We start from the raw sequence: 21,934 nt of genomic DNA, 5'->3' as shown, positions 1-21,934 counted from the left end.
GTGAGACCATATTTTTACACTTGAAACTTCACAGCAAAAACACTGTGAAGGTTAAAAAAGTCGAACCTTCACAGCAAAAACACTGTGAAGGTTAAAAAAAGTCACATTCACAGCATTTTGCTGTGAAGTTTCAAGTGTAAGAAGGTGGTCTCACGGGTCTCACGAAAACAGGCTGATCTCACATGATCCCAAGTATATATATATATATATATATATATATATACATATAAATATAAATATATTTGCATTATAACTAAACTCGAACCCAACCGACCTCAACCCGAAACCTGATCAACCCAAAGCAATCCGAAATCCAAATATCAGGGCTTGATTTCCATATCCAAAATTTGATCGGATTTTTGATTTTCTCATCTGAACCCGTCCCATGCACACCCCTGTTTGAAACCCCCTATAAAATCAATTTATACATTAAAAAAGAAATAACAATGTAGAGGGTCCCACGAATAAGTTGCCAAAAGGATTTTGAAAGAGTTAACAATGAGAGTCGAAGCTGAGACCACAAAAAAGAATTTGGAAACCACGAAAACCTTTGTGGAACATCACTTGATCGAACATTAATAATATTTTATAATTTAATTAAAAAAGAGTAAATTACAAATTTGGTCTAAAAATACAATTTAGAGTAAGTTACAATTTCATCCCTGTGGTCGGTTAAAAATTTCAATTTTGATCCCCACAGTCTAGAAATTGCGGTGTTCATTTTTATGGTTTATAATTTATTGTTATTTTCGTTACAATTTATTGTTGTTTTAGTCCATGTAGTTTACAAATATTTACTGTTTTAGGCTCTTGTACTTAGAGGTAGAAATTAGTTCAAAAACGAAAATATCAATAAGTTACAAACCATAAGAACGAAAATTACAATTTCAAAACCACAGAGACGGAAATCAAAATTAATTAACAAACCACATGGACGAAAATCTAGATTTACTCTAAAATTTATTATTTCATATTTAATACAATCGTCATAAGCTTATCCCAATTATAATTCCATGTCCTTTTTAAAGAAAAATTATAGTTTCGTGGACCAATAAGACAATACCATATCATGATATCACAATCGAATCAACATGACATGCACAAGCAGTAATTTCCTATCCTATCAACATGACTAAAATTGTTCGGATTTGTATTTATTGATATTCTTCAAGAATTTATCAATCTTAGAGACAATCTTGAACTCTGATTAAGAATCTCTCTTAATCATGATGTCAATATCGTAATATTGGAGCTCTGTCGAACACCATGTCGACATCTCTAAGTTCATTTTTAAGAATTCTTCTCTAGCATGAACTGTGTGTTCAACAGGATTGTCTATAGAAATGAACTCTAATTTTGGTGCTTGAGGTTTAGTGAAATCTTTGAAACTGGAACTTGAATTTTGATAAGTCTAGAAATCATTCTTGTAGTTTTTATTTTGCTTTGAAACTGGTTCCTGATCACTAACTCTGTTAAAAATCTCCGGTAAAGTGAAAGACACTTTAGTCTTTTTACCTATTTTCTTAAATATCTTTTAAAAAATATAATATATAATTTATATATATTCTCAAATTATAAATTATAGTTCTTTAAATTTATATATTATTTCTATTTCTCAAATTATGTATATTATATTTTCTTATTTTATATTGTTTCTTAAATTTATATATTAAAAAGTATATATAATGATAATAATAAATAAACAATACATAAACTTTAAAAAATAAATATATTTTAAGAAATAGTATATAAATAATTATTATATTTTCTTTAAAAGATATTTAAGAAAATAGGTAAAAAGACTAAATACTCAATCATTTTAAGGGGAATTGTTAACGAAGTTAGCAACCATGCACCATTTTCATAACAAAAAAAGAACCACATAAAAAATTTCTAAACTTATTAAAGTTCAGATGCCACTTTCAGTGATTTCACTAAACACCAAAATTAGAGTTTACTCTCACTCTAATAATTCTAATTAGGGCAAATTGCATGAAAAAGTAACGTACTTTAACTTGATTCATATTTTGGGTAATGTACTTTCAAAACTTTCATTTTGGTACCTAAGATGTAAAATTTTAAACATTTAAGTACCCGGGTAACCCAGTGAAGACTAATTTTAGACTAAAAAAAGACTAATTTTAGATTAAAAAAAATCCACGTCACTGACTAGGTCAACAAATAATACCGAGTTGGATACCACATCACTCGCCACATCAGTATGATAACCGGTTAATATTTCAATCAGTTACCCGAATACTTAAATGTTTAAAACTTTACATCTTAGGTACCAAAATGAAAGTTTTGAAAGTACGTTACCCAAAATAGGAATTAAGTTAAAGTATGTCGATTTTTCATGCAGTTTGCCCTTCCAATTATGATTTATATCCCTTATTAAAACTTTAACTAAAAAATGCAATGTAGACGTTTTTATAATAATCTATACATTAATTGTAGATGATATAATATAAAAAAGAAAATTAGGCTATATTCATTATTTACATGGTATATCGACCGGTTCTCACATAATTTCTAAAGAAGGTAATTAATCCCAAAGATGTAGTATAATGATAAACTGAAGTTACATGGTAGAAGTGGTCTTAAATCACACATTATTACCTCAAACGAATACATGTTTATTTATAAGCGACTTTTTATTACACAATCATTTCTCTTTTATCATTACTAGAATATATGATTATGCGGCAGCATGCTTAAGGATATGAGCATTCATATCTTTGGTAAAGCAATTCTAGGAATGCAGTTGGATCAGGTAAACATGCATTCACCCTTTGGAAATCAAGGCTCGAAACACCCAACTGCTCATCTCCCATCTCTTCGATATGAGCATTAAGCATAACGCATTATACACCTACAAGGCATCTCCTTCAATCACCTCGAATACGATTTTCTCATCATCAACTTCGATCATTTCTTTTGTACTATTCATTTGTCCATCTACATGGATACAAAGACCATAAATAGCATGTAAATATAGACAGTATTGATTGATCATTCATAATATGACAAAAGTTGGCAAGAACACTTCAGAGCTTTTGAATATGTTAATTAATAGTTGACAAAAAAAACACAAACACTCATCTAACTTCATCAACCTTTTTTCACCTTTTTCTTCACTTTTAATTACTTTCGCATGCATTTATTTGTTAAAATTTCAATTATGATGATAAAAATAGGTAAATGAAGGTTTTATTATCACATTCTCACCAAAAACTTCATTCTCGTTAGGTTCAAATGAGGATGTAAAAAGATCGAAAATGTAAGAAATACAAAAAATGAATAAAAAGTAAGAATCCAAATACAATAACTTCAATAAAAGGGTGAAAATGTCCCACATTTAACGAGATCTTTTAACAACCATTAGAGGATGGGACTAAATTTGAACCTTTTTACAAATCAAGATGACCATCGTGTAGCTTCAAAACTGTAAGAACCGAGAGTTTTATTTCCAGCAAACCATAGGGACCAAATTTGTAGTTTTAGTTTATTTTTTGAAAAATATATTTTTAAAAGACATATTACGAGTATATAGCCCAAAAATGTATCGGTTTAACCAAAATAGTAAAAAATTTAACTGAAAATTGAACCGAATAAGTTCTCTTTATTCCGGATGAGTTATTTGGTTTCAAAAAAAACTTGGAAAAAAATGTGCCCTGAATCAGCCACTGCAATCTCGTTTGATTTGCACATGAAGATAGTTGTTTCTTTTAATAGATATACTTGCACACTTGGGTCCTAATTATTGGGTATGTTAACTATGTGTCTCCACCTCATTTTGCTTTTTTGTTGGTGACCCATCTAATCCCAAAGATGCACTATAATAACAAACTGAAGTTACTTAATAGATGTTCTTAAATCACACATTATTATTAACTGAAACAAATACATCTTGACAAGCTGGCATTATCTATGGTCGACTATTTATTACACAATCACTTCTTGTTTACCATTATTTAAATATTATTATCATGCAGTTGTCTGCTTAAGGACATAAGCATTCATATCTTTGGTGAAACCACAAAGCATGTCCAGATATGAAGTTGGATCAGGAATGGTTGCATTCACCTTCTGGAATTCCACACTCCAAACACCGAATTGCTTCCCTCCTATCTCTTTCACATGAATACTGAAGCTTAACGCATTATACGCCTTCAATGCATCTCCTTCAATCACCTTGAACACGATTTTGTTGTCACCTACTTCAATCATTTCTTTTGTACTAGCAACTTTTCCATCTGCATTTATATAAAAACTGTAAATATTAGCATGTAATTATAGATTGTATTGATTGATCATTCATAATAAGAGAAAACTTGGCAAGGGCTTGCAAGACGGTTGCACCACATATGCGATGCTTTTTTCGCTCCTTTTGCACAATAAATACCAAGGGAAAAGGTATATCTAGACTTGAGATCGTGCAATACTAAGGGGGCGTTTACCAAACGCTTACCCGAGTAAGCGTTTATCAAGTAACATTACCTCACCGGATGAATATAGTAAATACCAAGAATCTTACCTGGCTAGAGCGAGACAAGGATCACGAGTCTTACCCGGTAAGTGAGAGCGACGACTCTTACCATGATAAGCGCTTACCGGGTATAATATTGTATACTATGTCGTTTTTGTGGACTAAAATCTTACCCGGTAAGTACATAATAGTATTAAATTTTACCGGTAAACTATTACTTGATAAACAGGCCCTAAGAGTTTAGGTGAGAACACTTAATTTTAAGCCTTTAATTTGGATGAGTTGGTTTTTTAATCTACGGCTAAATGATCGTTGCCCCTCAACTACCTTCCAATTGATAGGCGATTAGCCCACAAAAATACGAACCTTCATCAACCTTAATAATCTTCACATTTGTTTTTACTTTAACAAATTTTTACATACTTTCAATCACCTTCATATGTATTAAACCGTCAAAGTTTCGGTTATTGGTGATAAAATTAGGTAATTGAAGGTAGATGAAGTTTATACTATCACGTTCTCACCAAAAACTTCATTCGCAGGTTCAAATAATGATGACAAAAAGTATGAGAAAGTGAGAAAGACAAAGAAAACGGATGAAAAAGTAAGAATCCATACACAAAAACTTCGATCAAAGAGACTCTTGAAACACAAACAGTAATTCAAACAACAATCACTTCTTTTCAAGATGTCTCAGCTAACCAATGAAATGGAATTAAGTACTACATACAAAAGTTTTACCATGGATGAACTGCCAGGAAACGACAGATCCAGAAGCACCCCATTGACCAAAAACTAGATTGCAACTGCGAATTATATCAGGGGCAATGACGGCCATTTCGTGTGGTTTGTGGGTGAAGAATTCATGGATGAAATTTCCACCGCATTTGATATCCACTTCACGAACTACCTTTCCTTTTATACCCATATTTTTCTCTTACGCAATTCTAGTCAATTCTCTTCTTTGATCTTATTACTTGCACACTTGAGGCCTTTATAGACTCGATCGGCATCTTAACTATGCCTATTGGTGAGTGGTGTCTAATTCAAAAGATTTGAAGAGAATACCGAAAAACATTAATATATCTAATAAATTTTGTCTTTAGTAAGCTTTGAACTTGGATACATAGTTTTATAAAATATTTGAAGATTTGGAATGCTATTTAATAAAAACAAAATAGAAATTGTTAACAAAAATCAACTTTACTAATTTCCACGGAATTTTGAGAATATGTGCCCAAGTAAATTGCAAAAATGGGATCCAATATTCCATTCTATGAAAAATATGACTTTTATTAATTTGGACTCTGGTAATTGGGTTTCATGAATAGCCAAGTCTAAAATCGACCCTCCTCCGCCAAGAATCTCATCTGCCACCGGGCCTCCTCTCTCCGCCACCGCATCCTCTTCTGAAGAATTGTTTTATGGATGGTGATACGAGTTCCTGATGAAGGGTTACGGTTGTCCATTCTTGTTCAGATCCCTTTTTGCCCCTGTTGTGGACTTATTTGGATGGTTAGATAAGGTTTCCCCACAAAAATGTTATTTGTTCGTTTAGTTACATAGAAACTGTTAGAATCCAAAAGGCAATTATGTAAAAAAAAACCCAAAAGATGTCAAATTATGTTTGTCTTGTACATGTTCTACACAACACAAGTTGTGAATAATATGAGCAAAACTATATATTCTATCATTTTGTTTGTCTTTTACCTGTTTTATAGAAGTTATAGTGTTTAGTTAAGATTCTAGCCTTTCTGAATGATGATTGAACAAGAGTTTCATGTGGCCCAACTCCTAGAGCATTTTCAACAGAGGTCTTATAAAAACCCGTTTTTTGTACTTTTACTTACCACATCATTTTCACTTCATCAAATTAAGAACCTACATAAAACTTCACCATGATAGTATTATAAAGAACCCATTTTGTGTGTTCCATGCATATATTTAGTTCAAGTTCAAGGTACAAGAACTCAAAGGATGTGAGGTTTGTTTAAAAACTCTCTCCAACGATAAGAACCTGCACTTTTTACTTGTAATAACCTTACATTGGAGATGCTCTTACTATGTGACGGTTTTCGATAGTGGAATAGAGCAATTGAGGCTTGATGAATTATAAATATACCGATGGTCAAACGATGGTGGAATGATGGTCCTACGATGACGATTTATAGGGTTGTTCCTGATAATGAACCATGGTTGTTTTCATAGTGCATCTCTCAACCCACATCCCCATGGAATAAACTAGGGGTTTATCCTTTTGGTATATTTGTGGGGATACACTTACCGTCATTTCTGGTATCTTTTGAACAAAAGTAACTAATTTATTATGTTAGGGTTTTTTTAATTTTTCAATAGTAGAAATTATTAGGATGCTATATATATATATATATATATATATATAAGCTATTGATGATTAGTGTATGTCGGATGTGAAGCAAAGTCTATTTCACAGACTAAATCGATTATGTTTCATAAAATGTTATCTCAATTAAGATGCTACCATATCACAATTGCTTTATCAATGGAGACAAGCATTGAAGTCATATCCTCACAAGCAAATGGTATATTTAACGAATCAAAACTACCAGTCTTTAAATCCCATTTTCCTTCCCATCCATCAAAATAAATATTCGTCTTTACATGATTGATGGTGGTATTGGTGTTACCGATAATACTTATGTTGTGTTTTTGAATCATTTTTACACTGGAAAATGAAGAAAAGGTAAGAAAAATAGGGGAAAAGAATAAATATCATGTTCTAAGAGTTATTTTACGAGGGAAATTAAAGGAAAATAAAAAGGAAAAGAAATATTTTCTTTGAGAGGAAATGGTAAGTAAAGAAATAAATAATTATTTTTATAAAATTACACATCTATTTATTAATTATAACTCGTAAAATAAGTAGTCAAGGTTAAATTTATAATAAATAATCTATTTCATTTCCTTTTCATCCCGTGCAAAAACATAAAAAAGATTATACTCTTTCCATTTCTCCTCATGAAAATAAATAAAAAAATTATTTTCAGTCTTTATCTTTTCTTTTCTTTTCCCAAATTGGAGAACACAATGTTAGTCTCTCCGAAAATCAAAGGTTTAGATTTTACCAAAAGTGAGGATAATGTGTCACTTCATTTGCTATGAATACGTATTATATATTTATAAAATTGGGATTTATAAACAGATTTTATTTATTTATTTATATATGGTGCATCAACTGGTTCTTTCTTAAGGATTCGACGTGGGTTTCTCATCCTTCTGTCTACTCGTGGAAATATGTTTGGAATAAATGGGTACACCCAAACATTACAGGTTTTGTTTGATGACTTGTGCATAAGGCAATATCCATTGATGAGTGTATCAAGTCTTTGGGTTTTCGGTTTCCCTCTTGTTGTCTTTGCTGTTCCAGCCCTCATAGTAAATCCATATCGAATCTCTTTGTTCAAGGAGAGCTGGCTGCATCCCTTTGGTCCTTCTTCGCGTCTCATCTTAACATCTCAATATCCCAAGCTCAGTCTCTCGAGCAGCGTCTTGAGTCTTGGTRGACTGATACTATTTGCTCCCAGTATTCTTTTTTACGCAATTATGTTGCTTTATTTATCCTATGGGAAGTTTGGAAAGACCACAATTTCATTATTCATGACAATGTAAAGCTCAATATAGTGAAAACGAGACAGAAAATTTGGAAGTGGCTGCTTCACACTGTGGCTCTTTTCCACCAGATTGGGCTCCTTAATTTCCAAAGAAATCAATTAATCCTAAAGATGCACTATAATGATAAACTGAAGTTATATAATGTATAGAAGTGATCTTAAATCACACATTATTAACTCAAATAAATAGTACACCTTTATTTACGGGAGATTTTTAATTACACGATCATTTTCTATAGAAATCCACACTCCAAACACACAATTGCTTATCTCCCATCTCTTCCACATGGATTTAGGCTATGTCCGATCATCTTGCGCGTTTTAGGGCTCGACTTATCTTTGTTTCTAGTATTTCTTTGAAACAGAAGTATCCAAATATTTAGGGTAGTTTTAATTTTCCGATAATACAACATTGGGTTTTTTTCATTTTATTTCATCATGAGTTATAGGATCTCAAATTTCCCATTTCAGATTCACGATTACTAATTATGATGTAGATGTATTCAAGAGTTGCTAAATTCGTTATGAAAACGAACTGAAAATGAATCTTATTTTAAATGAGAACAACTTTTAACTTGTTGATAGTTACGATAAGATATGTACAGAAAGCTCGTGATAGGCCGCAAGACCTAACATCCTTACAAATGCCAACCATTTGGCCAACGTCATATTAAAATCGATCATACGATTGTCAGACGTGGATTGAATTTTTTTTGTTAGTGATATCACAAAATAATTAATATAATATAAATTAAATTAATATATTAAATAAAATAAAAATCACAAACCAAGAACAAAATACTTTTTTGAGTAAACTACAATATTGGTCCATGTAGTTTGTCAAAAATTAACATTTTTCTTCCCTAGAGTTTCGACATTACAAGATGGCCATTGTGGTTTGCAAAAACGTTCAGGTTTGGTTCCTCTCTCTAATAACTAAAAAATAAATCCGTTAAATGAGAGGCATCATAGTCCTTTTAACATTTTTTTGTCTTTTTTCCAATTAAAAATCACAAGAACCAAAATCATATAGTTGATTTTGATCTGGTAAAAGGCAAAAAATCGATGAGAGGATGAAAATGTTGCACATTTGACAAATTTTTTTAATAACCGTTAGAGGAAGGGAATAAATTCAGACTTTTTATAAATTACAATGGCCATCTTGTAATTTCGGAACTACATGAGATGGAAAGTGTTATTTTTGACAAACCACAGAGACCAAATTTGTAGTTTTAATTTATTTTTTGAACGTATGTGCATGTTCGGTATTTTCATGTTATGTTAGGTACAAACTTGGAGCTTTTTTATGTGAAAGTTAATGTATATGTAGGTTCGGTATCCCTTGTATATATACCGCTTTTGGAAAACCTTCTCATTAACCATGTTCATGTTATGTTAGGTACAAACACTTTCCTTTTATCATTATTAGAGTATTACGATCATGCATTTGCCTGCTTAAGGATATAAGCATTCATATCTTTGGTGAAACCACAAAGCAAGTCTAGATATGGAGTTGGATCAGGTATACTTGCATTCGCCTTCTCAAAATTCACACTCCAAACACCCGACTGCTTATCTTCAGCCTCTTCCATATGAATACTAAAGCTTAACGCATTATACACCTGCAATACATCTCCTTCAATCACCTTGAACACAATTTTCTCATCATCTACTTTGATAAAGTCTTTTACACTATTTATTTTTTCATCTGCACGCACACAAAAACCGTAGGCTGCATGTAATTATAGACTATATTGACTGATCATCCATAATATAAGAAAAGTTCGACAAGGGCTTGCAATATATTTAGTGAGTTCAAATTTTCACTTAGCTTTTTCGCTCCTATTGAACAATAAATACTAAGATGTATGTATGTATGTATGTATGTATGTATGTATGTATGTATGTATGTATGTATGTACGTACGTATGTATGTATGTATGTAAGTATGTATGTATGTACGTATGTATGTAAAATCATTTATGTGAAAGTGATTAAATGTATGTAAAAGTTAGTGGAAGTAACCAAAAATGAAGATACATGTAAAAGAAAACAGTTGAAGATAATTGAAGGTAAATGAATGCAGTTAAAGATATATGAAGAAAACTAAAAAAATTCAACTCATATAAAGGCTTATAAGTGTTCTCATCATTCTCACCATAATTGTTATTCTTATACAATCCAAGTATGTGTATATATATCGACTTGGAATCATGTGAGAATAAGCCTTTTAATTGGTTGATTTTTGATTTAACGGCTAAAAAACACGGACCTTCAACTACCTTCAAATTGTTCTCATCATTCTCACTCTAATTGTATTCTTATACGATCCCAAGTATGTGTGTATATAAACTTGGGATCGTGTGAGAACAAGCCTTTTAATAAGTTGAAATTTTGATTTAACGACTAAAAAACACGGACCTTCAACTACCTTCAAATTGATAGCCGACAAAAAAACACAAACTTTCTTTTACCTCTATCTACTTTCATCAACCTTAATTTTCATGAACTTCTATATTCACTCTATCACTTTGACACGCATGAATTCGTTAAAGTTTTCAGTTATGTTGACGAAAATAGGTAGATGTATGTTATTTTCTCACCAAAAACTTCATTCTTACCGCAACAGTTTCAATTGAGGATAACAAGAAGTTTAAGAATGTAAAAAAGACGAAGAACAGATGAAAAATTAATGATCCAAACCAAATAACTTTGATCAAATAGACTCTTGAAACACAATCATAGAATACTCCAAACAACAGTCACTTCTTTAAAGATGCATCAACTAACCAATGGAGTATAATTACATATGATAGTTTTACCATGGATGAAGTGGCAAGAAATGACAGATCCAGGAGCACCCCATCGCCCAGAAACAAGATCGACACGGTGAACCGTATCAGGGGCAATGATGGCCATTTCGTGTGGTTTGTGGCTGAAGAATTGGTGGAGGAAGTTGCCACCACAATTGATATCCACTTCACGAACTACCTTTCCTGTTATAACCATGTTTTTCTACGCAATCCTAGCCAGTTATCTCCTTTGATCTCAGTACTTGTACACATGAGGCTTTTATATACTCGATCGGCATCTTAATAATGCTTATTGGTGAGTGGGGTCTAATTCCAAAGATTCGAAGGGAATAATGAAAACAAACGTTAATGTTCCTAATAGACATTTTTTTAGTAAGGTTTAGTAGTTGGATCGGTACATAGTTTATAAGAAATTTGAAGACTTAGAATAGAATTTTAGAAAAATAAAATAAAAAATTATTAACCAAAATCAATTTACTAAGAGGTCATTTACTAAACACTTACCTGTAAAGTTTAACATTATCATTTAGTTACCGGGTAAGATTTTAGTCCATCAAAACGGTATCGTATGCAATAATTTATCCGGTAAGTGTCGTCGCCCTCACTTACCGTGTAAGACTCTTGGTCCTTGTCTTGCTCTTACCGGGTAAGATTCTTGATCCTTACCATATTCATCCAATAAAGTAATGTGACTTGGTGTTCATTTATCCGAGCAAGCGTTTGGTAAACGCCCCTAATTTCCCTTACAAATAAGGGAAATTGGAGAACATATGCCCAAGTTAGGGATCCAATATTCCGTTTTTATGAATATTACTTTGGAGTTTGGACGACCGTTACCCATAGAATAGGGATTTGTTGGTTTATGCGTTTGTGGGGCTCGTCTTGTATACTTTTTGTTTGAGCAAAAGTAATGAAATTATTGGGGTAAATTACAAATTTGGTCCATGTGGTTTGTAGGTTGTAATATTTATCTTCCCAACAGTTTCAAAAATACAAAATGATTTTTATGTTTAGAGAAAGCGTTCGGATTTAGTCCTTGCCTCTAACAACAGTAAAAAAAATTGGCCAGACGAGAGACATTTTAGACCTTTTCCATCCATTTCTTTTAAAAAATTATTTAATATACATTATCAATGTAATAATGTATTTATATATATACACACACAATCAGTACATTCTCCAGCTTAAAACCTTGATTTATCAGCAAATCTCAATGACTAAAACGCTGCTCACCCCCATTGATGGTTATGTTCTCCAGCTCCCTCACCTCTTTCCTCCACTTCTTCTCTTAAACCTCTAACATCAGTGTAACCATCATCCCTATACCTCATTATGTCCATTTCTCACCAAACTGATTTATCATCTAGGCTTATATTAATCTTTGGATTACCATGTACGTATTGAGCAGAGGGTGGTGACTACACGTAAAATTTTTGATATAACCATAAACCAAACCGTCCTTACAAGTTACCACATCAAATACACATATATAAATATTATTATCAAGCCGAATTTTCTTTAAAAACCTATATATAAATATCATTGTTTTCATTATATATCAAATTAAAATAAAATAAAAATACTTGGAAAGTTTATTTTTGGAACCACATAAAGCAAAATGTATGGTATGTTTTGTAAGGAGAAAGAGAGCGACAATAAACTAGAAATGTAGTCCCTATTAATCAATTATTTAATTAATGTTATTGTCAAACTTAACAATTTGTTTGTACATTTTTTTAAATTTAAATTAAATAATTGGAAGAGTAAATTACAAAAATCATCCATATGGTTTGGAAAATCTCTAGTTTTGTTCTTCGAGTTCAATAATTATACGAATAACTTTTTTTTCAAAAAAATTACACCATTAACCTTATGGCTTGTACTTCGTTATGGTTTTCATTTCAGACCTTAACATTCACTAGCTACTGTCGTCAAGTGCTCTCATCTGCTATGTGAGAGGTATTTTGGTTTTTACCTTCTCATTCATTAATAGAAATAATGTACAAGTTCTTAAAGTATATGTGCAAGTCGTTGAAACACTTGAAAAGAAAACCTAAATTGAACCCCTTCCCCTTCATCGACAATCCCTTTCACCTTCAACCACCAAACCATCATCCCTCCGTAACACCCAAGAGAACCTCTCTCATCACTACTGCTCCTACTCATTAGTGTTGGCTCTTACTGCTTCGATCATCTCACTCTATGATATTGATCCTCTTTCAACTATCATTAAAAAAAAAGCTATATATGTGGAATTGCACTTCTTAACCAAATGAAATTTCACTTCTTTCTCAATATATTCCACCGGAGGAATTGAAGTACTCGAGGAGTTACTGTCACAAGTTGAGGAAGATGATAGGAAAGAAGGAAAAAAAGATTGAGTGAGTTTTTAAACGCTTTCCAAAAAGATTATAAATGAAAAGAACAATACGAGTATACGATTGAATACCTCTGACATAGGGTCAAGCCATGCCAAGTCGCCACTTAACGTCGGTTGTTAGCGGATGTTAGGGTCAAAGACGAAAGCCCGTAATAAGATACAAAACAATATGGATACTGATATAATTAATTATCTATCGTACAGAAAGCAGAATTTTGAAAACCACAAGGACTATTTTTGTAATTTCATCCATAGATTGTTGATAAATGGTGGATGGCAAGGCTCACATCCCCACCAACAAATTGGATCCCACGCTTCTCCTCGCTCTCCTTCCTTTTACAGCTCAAAAGTTGAAGATTGGAATAACAGGTTTGCAACAAGCTGGCCCCGATTCCCCTTTCTGTTTCTATTTAAATCTCTCCAACCGAAATCATATTGATTCATCTCTCTGTCGCTTTCTTTCTATTCGATTTTGAATTCAAACTAATCACTAAAATCAGATGGGTAGTTTCGAGAATCAAGTGAAGGACAGAGCTGAGGAGCTTAAGAGGATCTTCAAACAGGGTGCCAAGATCGTTGGTGATTCCTGTAAGAAAGGATGGCACAAGGTCAAGCATCTTCGCAAGTGAGATATATATATATATATATATATATATATATATTCTCGATTGGTTTGTTAATGATGATTAATTTTGTTTTGATTCATTTGTTGGTCGTGATTTGAGACTTTGGGGTTTGTATGTTTTGATTTTGGGATTGTATAAATTCATTTACAGATGTGGTTATGATGAGTTTTGCGATTTAGAAAAATCTGCTTTTCTATCTCTATCCCTGTTCGTGTGTGGATCTACTAATCAAATTTTGAATCTCATCGAATTCACTTTAAACTAAAATCCACTTGAATAAACACAGAAAATGGAATTTTGATTACATCAAGAGTCTAGGGGCCGTTTACCAAACGCTTACTCGGATAAGCGCTTACCAAATCACATTTCTTATCGGGTGAATATGGAAGGACCAAGAAATTTACTCGATAAGAGCGGGACAAGGATTATAAGTCTTACCCGGTAAGTGAGGGCGATGACTCTTACCATGGTAAGCGCTTATCGGATAAATTGTTGCATTCAGTGTTCTTTTGGTAGACAAAAATCTTACCCGGTAAGTAAACAATAATGTTAAATTTTACCGGTAAGTAATTATCGGATAAGTGTATAGAGAAGAAAAAGAAAATGAAATGATCTTTAAATTAATGATTATTTTATATGAATTTATAAAATATATTAATATTCGTACATTTAAATCAAAAAAGGCAAAAAAGACAAGTACCAAATATATTTAGGTTAACTAAATTTTTTAATTAGAGTTAGTGTCCGTTTACTAAACTCTTACATGGATAACCGCTTACCAAATAATATTACCTCACTGGATGAAGATGGTAGGGATCAAGAATCATACCCAGTAAGAGAGGGACAAGAACCAAAAGTCTTACCCGATAAGTGAGAGAGATGACTCTTACTATGGTACGCGTTTACTGGGTAAATTGTTGCATACCATGTCGTTTTTGTGGACTAAAATCTTACCCGCTAAGTAAATAATAGTGTTAATCAACATGGAAATCGATTTCAACTTTGATAAATCACAATTTATCTATTATAAATAAACCGAACGAACATGAATAAAACTTTGTTTGTGTTCGTTTGTCTAACTCAACCGAACAAATGATCAAACACAAATGATTGAATTTCTTTTTGTTCATATTCGTTTGTTAAAAATATGTTTGTTCGTATTCGTTCATTAAGATTTAGATGAATTAATATTGAACGGTAGTATGAGGGTCGAACTCGATTTAATATCCTGTGCAGGCTCTTTCAAAGAGAGAAGTCAACTTCACTATCACGATCATTTGTGGATAAAAGCGGTGGTTTGTTGTCGTCCGCAACATTGGAATATAAAAGAACGAACGAACGTAAATGAACGAACAAAAATAAACGAAAGACAATCATTATTACTCATTATTTCATTTAGGTAAAATAACATAACAAAATTATAATATGTCACATCATTAACTAATTACACCAATTATCCTTTGTAAATTATATTAAATAAATAATTTAATGTATCATCCTTAGGTTGTTTGTTTTATGAGTATTTTTGTTGTTTTAAATGTTTGATTAAACTTTGTTATGTATTTGAATTCAATTATGTTAGGTGTATTTCTACCTTTTCGTATTGTATATACTACGGAACTTTTATATGAATCATTAAATTTTGTATTGTCACGTAACACACATCATATTGAGGTAGAAGCTAGTTAAACCCCTCTCCACTGTAAAAATATATTACAATTAAAGAGCCTTAATGAATGAGCAACTAAGAATCTACTTGAGCTCCATAACGCCAATGTTCAACTTGCCTCGTTTAAAAACTCGATTAAATTTTACGAATCGAGTCATTCGAGCGTACTTTTTTCAAGACAAATATATTTATATGTTCATAAATAAATAATGAATCTATAAAAACATTAATTACAAGCCAATAAACGAGTTAATTAAACAAACATTGAATCATGTTAATGTATAACTCAAATTATTAAACAAAACTACTTTAAAATAATTATTCAAACACAATTTTATTTTTACAAGTAAAAAAATTAATTCAAAAATACAATAATTAGAACTTATTTTCCAAAGGGCAATTTTGACTTTAAAATGCAAAGTCTTGTAACACTATGACACTTGGATGATAGATACATGGTAAAGGGGATGTTATCCATTATCTCATTGACTGGAATAAAGTTGGTGGTTTGCAATTCGGCTACATAGGGGTCAAATGTGTCATCAATTTCAAGTGTCAACTGTTGGAGAATTTTTCCGGTTTGCCGGCCGGCTGATGAAGATAATTGGCCGTTCAATTTGCCGGCAGCATATCCAGTCACACAATTTTAAACTCGATAAACATGATCGTTTATTTGTTTACGACATCATGTACTTTTATTGTTTATGTTGAACGGTTTAATTAGACCATGGTGTATTTGTGTCGAACCTTGGGCTGGGTCTAACTACTTGCTTGCAAGGCTTAGAATCGATTTTGACGTTTAATACTAATCAAATAAATGAATATAAATGGCTATGAGATAAAGAATATGTGAAAATGACATTTTTCCTTAGAAACATAACCTCTAAGATATCATATTAAATATGATTGTTCATTACCAAATCCCAGTTCATAAGCCGGCATCCTTTTCGTGGGCCTCTAAGTCAACTTTCAACCATATTCCTCTATAAAAGCATTTCGTTGCTCACCCACAAGACAACAAAGATAAAAGTCGTTTGAAGATCTTAGAAAGTCGTCATCGATTTCACTTACAAATTAGTAGATATTAATTGTTAAATGTTCAAGATGAATCTCACATCAAAGTTAATGTTCATCTTCATGATCATGATCATGACGAGCTTTCTCATCAATCCACTTGTAGCTCGACCGATACCTATTGATCAAGCGAGAGATGGCGGCATCACTTGCCGATTTGGAAACCCAAACTCGTTAAGCTTGACTCTTGCGGCAATGCTACCCAAGGACAATGTCGTGCCCCCTTCTGGTCCTAGTCCTGGCATAAATTAATCACTGAAGATATTGACGGCAGTCTTATAATTAGTACAAGTGATATACTTATGCATATATATGGTGTTGTTTTATTGCATTGTGGTGATTTTCTTGAGTAAGATATATTAGGTATGTTTAATTTGGTTTATATATTGACTTTGACTTTCCTTGTTTAAAAAATACCCTCCAAAAACTTCCTTTGGTTATTTTTCTTTTGTTTATGTTATACCAAGAGAAGCTCTATAGATTACCACATTAGTTGTGGCCTGTAACTTTTCATTTGATTGACTTTATACACTGTAATTTTTTTAAAGTGGATTTATCTTATATTGTATTTGTATTTTAATTCATTTGTTTTGATTTTTTTAATATAATTGTCAGTTATATGATTTTAGCTGATGTCACATTATTTAAAGCACAAATGGTATTCAATGAGGAACTCTACGAGACAATGGTGGTGGTACCTTCATATGTTCTCCATTAAACCAGATATATAAAAAAGAATATTTAGTTTTTAACAATACCATGACTTTTTAAGTAAAAACTAAACATGACATATATAAATATTTTACATTTAATTATCATGTTTTTTCTATTGAAATTCGTTGAATATATATCTTGAAATTAGTAAATATACAAGTTAATATGTTAGTTTCAAACAATAACATAAAAATGAAAAACCATATAATTGATTACAAATTGACTGAAAATGACGACAATCGAGTATTCATACCATCGATTTTGATGTGGTGCGGCTTGGTTTCATGGTTTTCGGGTTTTTTTTATCGACTCCCATCAAAAGGGGGCAGATGTTCAATAAACTAAAGTAGAGTGGTTATGTGTGATTCCTAAAAGAGTAAAGGGATCAAGTTTAATAATTAAAATACTTTAGGGGTTAACATGTAAAAGTATCCAATAATAAAGGTTCACGTTGAAAATTTTACTGAGAGCGTAAAACCTTAAACCCTAATTTCTATAACCCTAAATCGATGTAAATCCCCAATTTTTCATTTCCTCTCCCTTCTCTTTCAAATCAATTTCTCTCTGTACATGATAATGGCGTTCCTTCGATCCTATAAATCATCAAAAAGTTACATTTCCATTTCCAGGGCTGTGTTTTTCTCCACAGAACCAAGCGTCATCGAGCGAAAACAAATTTCTCAGAAGAATGACAGTCTGTACAGGAGGATTTCACCCGTAGGGGATCCTAACGTTTCGGTGATACCCATACTCGATCAATGGCAAAGTGAAGGTAAATTCGTCAGTTTCCAACGGCTCATTGTCATAATAAAAAGTCTTCGGAAGTTCAATCGCTACACCCACGCTCTCCAGGTCCGTGTTATTGTAAATTCACAAATGTTATGAATGGACTCCCATCGATTCACATTATTTAGGACTAAGAATCTCTTTACTTCATCCTAAAAGTAGTTGAGATTCAAGCCTATTACGTTCTAATTCAAATCTGGCTTAACTTGTTTAGTTTGTTATTTTTTTTTAAATGTGGTTATATATTACCGGATCATCAAAGCTTTATATAACTCCTTTGAAACTTAAGAAGTCAAATGTTGAATAATTGGGATATAGGTGGTAATAATTTGTTGAAACAATCATAAAACAATAGTCATTTAGTTAAAATTGATGTAATCCCACGTGTATCATCTATGTATGTAGTGACATATAGCTAGAAAAAGATGGAAATTGTTGTACTTTAATTATTTAGAATAATTATCTTGCATTCCTGAGCAGGGGCGATGTTGGGGATTTATATTGCAATTTGGAAACTGGAATAGAGGAAACAAGTTATTTTATACTAAACGAGACTTGTAATTTGCACTTATTTTTCCCGAAGGAATCAATTTGTGGGACGGACAGAGTATTATGTAGGATTTCATACTAAATGTAACATTCATTGTAATGTATTTTGTGGGGACTAGACCAGTTAAAATGACATTTAATGGGGCCTAATCAACTGTAGAAAGATCCTAGCTTTTCCAGCCAGTAAACGTTGCAACAATGATGGGCTGATTGGAACTTACTGTATGTGAGCCGAAGCCAAGGCTCGAGCTTTAGGCCAGCCAAACCAAACCCCAACCTGAGCCTACTTACCTTTTTTACATTTTGAGCATTTAGCTGAGCAGCTCAGGCTCGCTCAACCCGATTCAAATACACAGGTATAAGTACATATCCAACCAACTATTATGTTTGTAGTTCAATCGTATCAGAGCTTTGTATATATACGGTGGCCGGTGGGAGGTTCAAATAAGAACGCCAAATATAGTGAGAAGGTAAGAATGAAAGGTTAAGGGAAGGTTCATATGTGAATCATTGAAAAAATCCATTTAAAGGACACATATGTGAACCCATATAAATAATCTGTAATATCAGTTCATATATGCATTTTCAAGTAGATATTTTCAATGATTGACATATGAATCTTCCCTTTTTGCCTTCTCACGATATTTAACCTTCTTATTTGAACGTGAAGGATGTCCTGAGTTGCTCGACCCAGTTCTCATATAGAATCATTTTCAATTGTACAAGTATGTAGACTTTTGAACTTCAAATATGTCCTGAATGTTGCCACCTATTTATTCTGATGACAGCTTTCAGAATGGATGGCTAACAAAAAGAGCAATCTGCAACCAGCGGGCGTTGCAGTTCATTTGGATTTGGTATCAAAAGTTCATGGGCTGGAAGAAGCAGAGAAGTATTTTGACAGCACACCAGACGATGTGAAGACTCTCCATGTTTATGGGGCTCTTCTAAATTGTTATGCCACCGCAAAATCAGTAGAGAAAGCAGAGACTACTGCAGAGAAGATGAAGCAAATGGGGATGATGACAACACTTTCTTACAATTCTATGCTTAGTTTATATAAGAAAATCGGAGATAATGAGAAACTAGACAAAATCTATCAGGAAATGATAGAGATGGGTGTTCCTTGTAATAAACCAACATACTACATCAGATTAAGTGCCTATGCTTCTGCTTCTGACCTAGAAGGAATGGAAAGAGTTCTTAAGAAAATGGAAGAAAGTTCTGACCTTAATGTGGATTCAAATGCTTACATCATTTCCTCCGGTGGGTACCTCAAATCTGGCAAACCAGATAAGGCTTTTGAAATGCTCAAAAAATCAGAGGAGCATATACGTGGGAACTCAAAAGGGGCAATTTGGGAAATTCTTCTTGGTATGTATGCCACTCTTGGTAAAAAAGAGGATGTTTATCGTATATGGAAGGTATACAAAACCTCATGGAGTAAAGTGTACAACCGTGGTTATTTATCTATGATCCGTGCATTAGTGAAGTTAGATGACATTGATGGTGCAGAGAAACTCTTAACCGAATGGGAAACTGAAAACTTGTCTTTTGACTTCAGAATACCCAACTTGCTGATTAATGCTTACTGCAAGAAGGATCTTTTGGCAAAGGCTGAAGAATATGTTGGCCAAGTTAGAGATAAGGGGAAACAACCTCCAGCAAGCACATGGGTTTTGTTCGCGACTGCATTTACAAGAAAGAATGAGATGGAGAAGGCGGTGGAAATGCTGAAAAAGGGTGTGGAGGCTGCAGATAAGCGCGGCTGCAAACTGGATAAAGATACTTTTAGAGAATGTGTGGAATACTTGAAAGGAAAGGGTGATTTGGAGGGAGCAGAAGAGATCAAGAGAACATTTGAGGATAGGATTCGATTCGCGGAGAAATCTGGTGCAGAATCTTTAGGTGATGAAATTTCTGAAGCTCAGGAATATGATGAAATGGAAGCCGAGTCATCACTGAGCAAGTGAGAACAGGTTCTGAGTCCTTGTTGTTTGTAAGTTGCTTAACATGACGCTATTTGGCAACTTCTTTGTTTTCCATTTCTGCGGTTTTTTGTTAGATTGTAAATTTGTTCGGTAGGACGAAAATCTAATTAAATATGCAGATTTCTTATCTGTAAGTTGCTTTATTACTAGAGATGAGCAAACATAACTGCTCCGGACCATTCCAACTTAACCAAATCTGGTTCGACTTCATAACTGGTTATGAAAGGACTGAACTGGACCGGTTAGGAGTCAGCCCAACCGGTTAAATCCAAACTCCAAAGGGACCTATACCGGGCTTTTTCTGGACCAGTTACAAGGACCAGGTTGAAGGCCCAGTCCATGGGACTTAGGAGAGTCTTGCCCATTTGTTCTAGCTCATTTTCTTATTTTCTGGACCGTTTATCAACAAGTTATCAGCAATAGACGTCATTCTCATTTACCTTATCATATAATATTCTCATTTACCTGGTAAGCACTTGTCAGGTAAAAATCTTTTATCTTATTTACTAGGTAAGATTCTCGATCTTTGCTATGTCTCTTACCAGGTAAAATTCTCAGTTATTTAAATTCTTAATCGATAAGGTAAGTGAAATCGGTAAACGCTTATCCAATAAGTGTTTAGTAAACGTCACCTCAATCTCGCTCGCATAACGTTCATGCTTACATTACACTTTTGGTTTCAATTTTGATTTGTACTTTATGAATTTTGAATAATTTGTATGTGTTCTAAAAGTTCATATTTTTCATTTGTGTTATAATTAAACTGTAAAAGTACTCGCACAATACAGCGAAATAAATCTTGATTTTTATGTTTTTTTGTCTTCGTGGATGTTATAATACGTTTTTATGTGATTTTGAGAAAGTGATAATGTTTTTATTTTTAAATAAAATATAAATATGAAGATATCATAAAAAGTTGAAAAAAATATGTATTATTATTGAACTAACTATTAATTTTTTTTCTTTTTTTTGTGTAATTTCTTTAATTCATTTTTTTATTAAAATTTAATTTAGAATTAATAACGAAATAATTTATTTATCGTTTGATAATATAATTTTTATAAAGCAGTACTTCGTGCATAAAAAATAGTTTTTAAGAATTTTTGTTAAATACTTTATAATATACCATAGATATATGAAATACTATTTGATTGGACTATATAACATTTTATTTAATATAAATTATATTTAAA

The 21,934-nt window shown here is 32.5% G+C and overlaps 3 protein-coding genes across 3 annotated transcripts; 1 reads left to right on the top strand and 2 right to left on the bottom strand.

Moving 5' to 3' along the window:
* Positions 1-3,865: 3,865 nt before the first annotated feature.
* On the bottom strand, positions 3,866-5,463 carry LOC112527841 (MLP-like protein 43). Its single transcript, XM_025138669.1, has 2 exons — positions 5,231-5,463; positions 3,866-4,256 (listed from the first exon to the last, which is right to left on the bottom strand). Exons 1-2 carry the CDS (start codon positions 5,415-5,417, stop codon positions 3,988-3,990), a joined length of 456 nt encoding a protein of 151 aa, XP_024994437.1. The 5' UTR covers positions 5,418-5,463; the 3' UTR covers positions 3,866-3,987.
* Positions 5,464-9,536: 4,073 nt separating this feature from the next.
* Positions 9,537-11,182, bottom strand: LOC112527840 (kirola-like). The gene is made up of 2 exons (XM_025138668.1): positions 10,962-11,182; positions 9,537-9,847 (listed from the first exon to the last, which is right to left on the bottom strand). Exons 1-2 carry the CDS (start codon positions 11,146-11,148, stop codon positions 9,579-9,581), a joined length of 456 nt encoding a protein of 151 aa, XP_024994436.1. The 5' UTR covers positions 11,149-11,182; the 3' UTR covers positions 9,537-9,578.
* A 6,786-nt stretch (positions 11,183-17,968) lies between these two features.
* Positions 17,969-20,890, top strand: LOC112527924 (pentatricopeptide repeat-containing protein At2g20710, mitochondrial-like). The gene is made up of 2 exons (XM_025138783.1): positions 17,969-18,267; positions 19,539-20,890. Exons 1-2 carry the CDS (start codon positions 17,986-17,988, stop codon positions 20,721-20,723), a joined length of 1,467 nt encoding a protein of 488 aa, XP_024994551.1. The 5' UTR covers positions 17,969-17,985; the 3' UTR covers positions 20,724-20,890.
* The last annotated feature ends 1,044 nt before the right edge of the window (positions 20,891-21,934 follow it).

This window comes from Cynara cardunculus (assembly GCF_001531365.2).
Source record: "Cynara cardunculus var. scolymus isolate 2C chromosome LG 15, CcrdV1, whole genome shotgun sequence".
NCBI classification, from domain to species: Eukaryota; Viridiplantae; Streptophyta; class Magnoliopsida; order Asterales; family Asteraceae; genus Cynara; species Cynara cardunculus.
The sequence above is the reverse complement of the archived record's forward strand: the minus strand, read 5'-3'. Positions and strand labels throughout refer to the sequence as shown.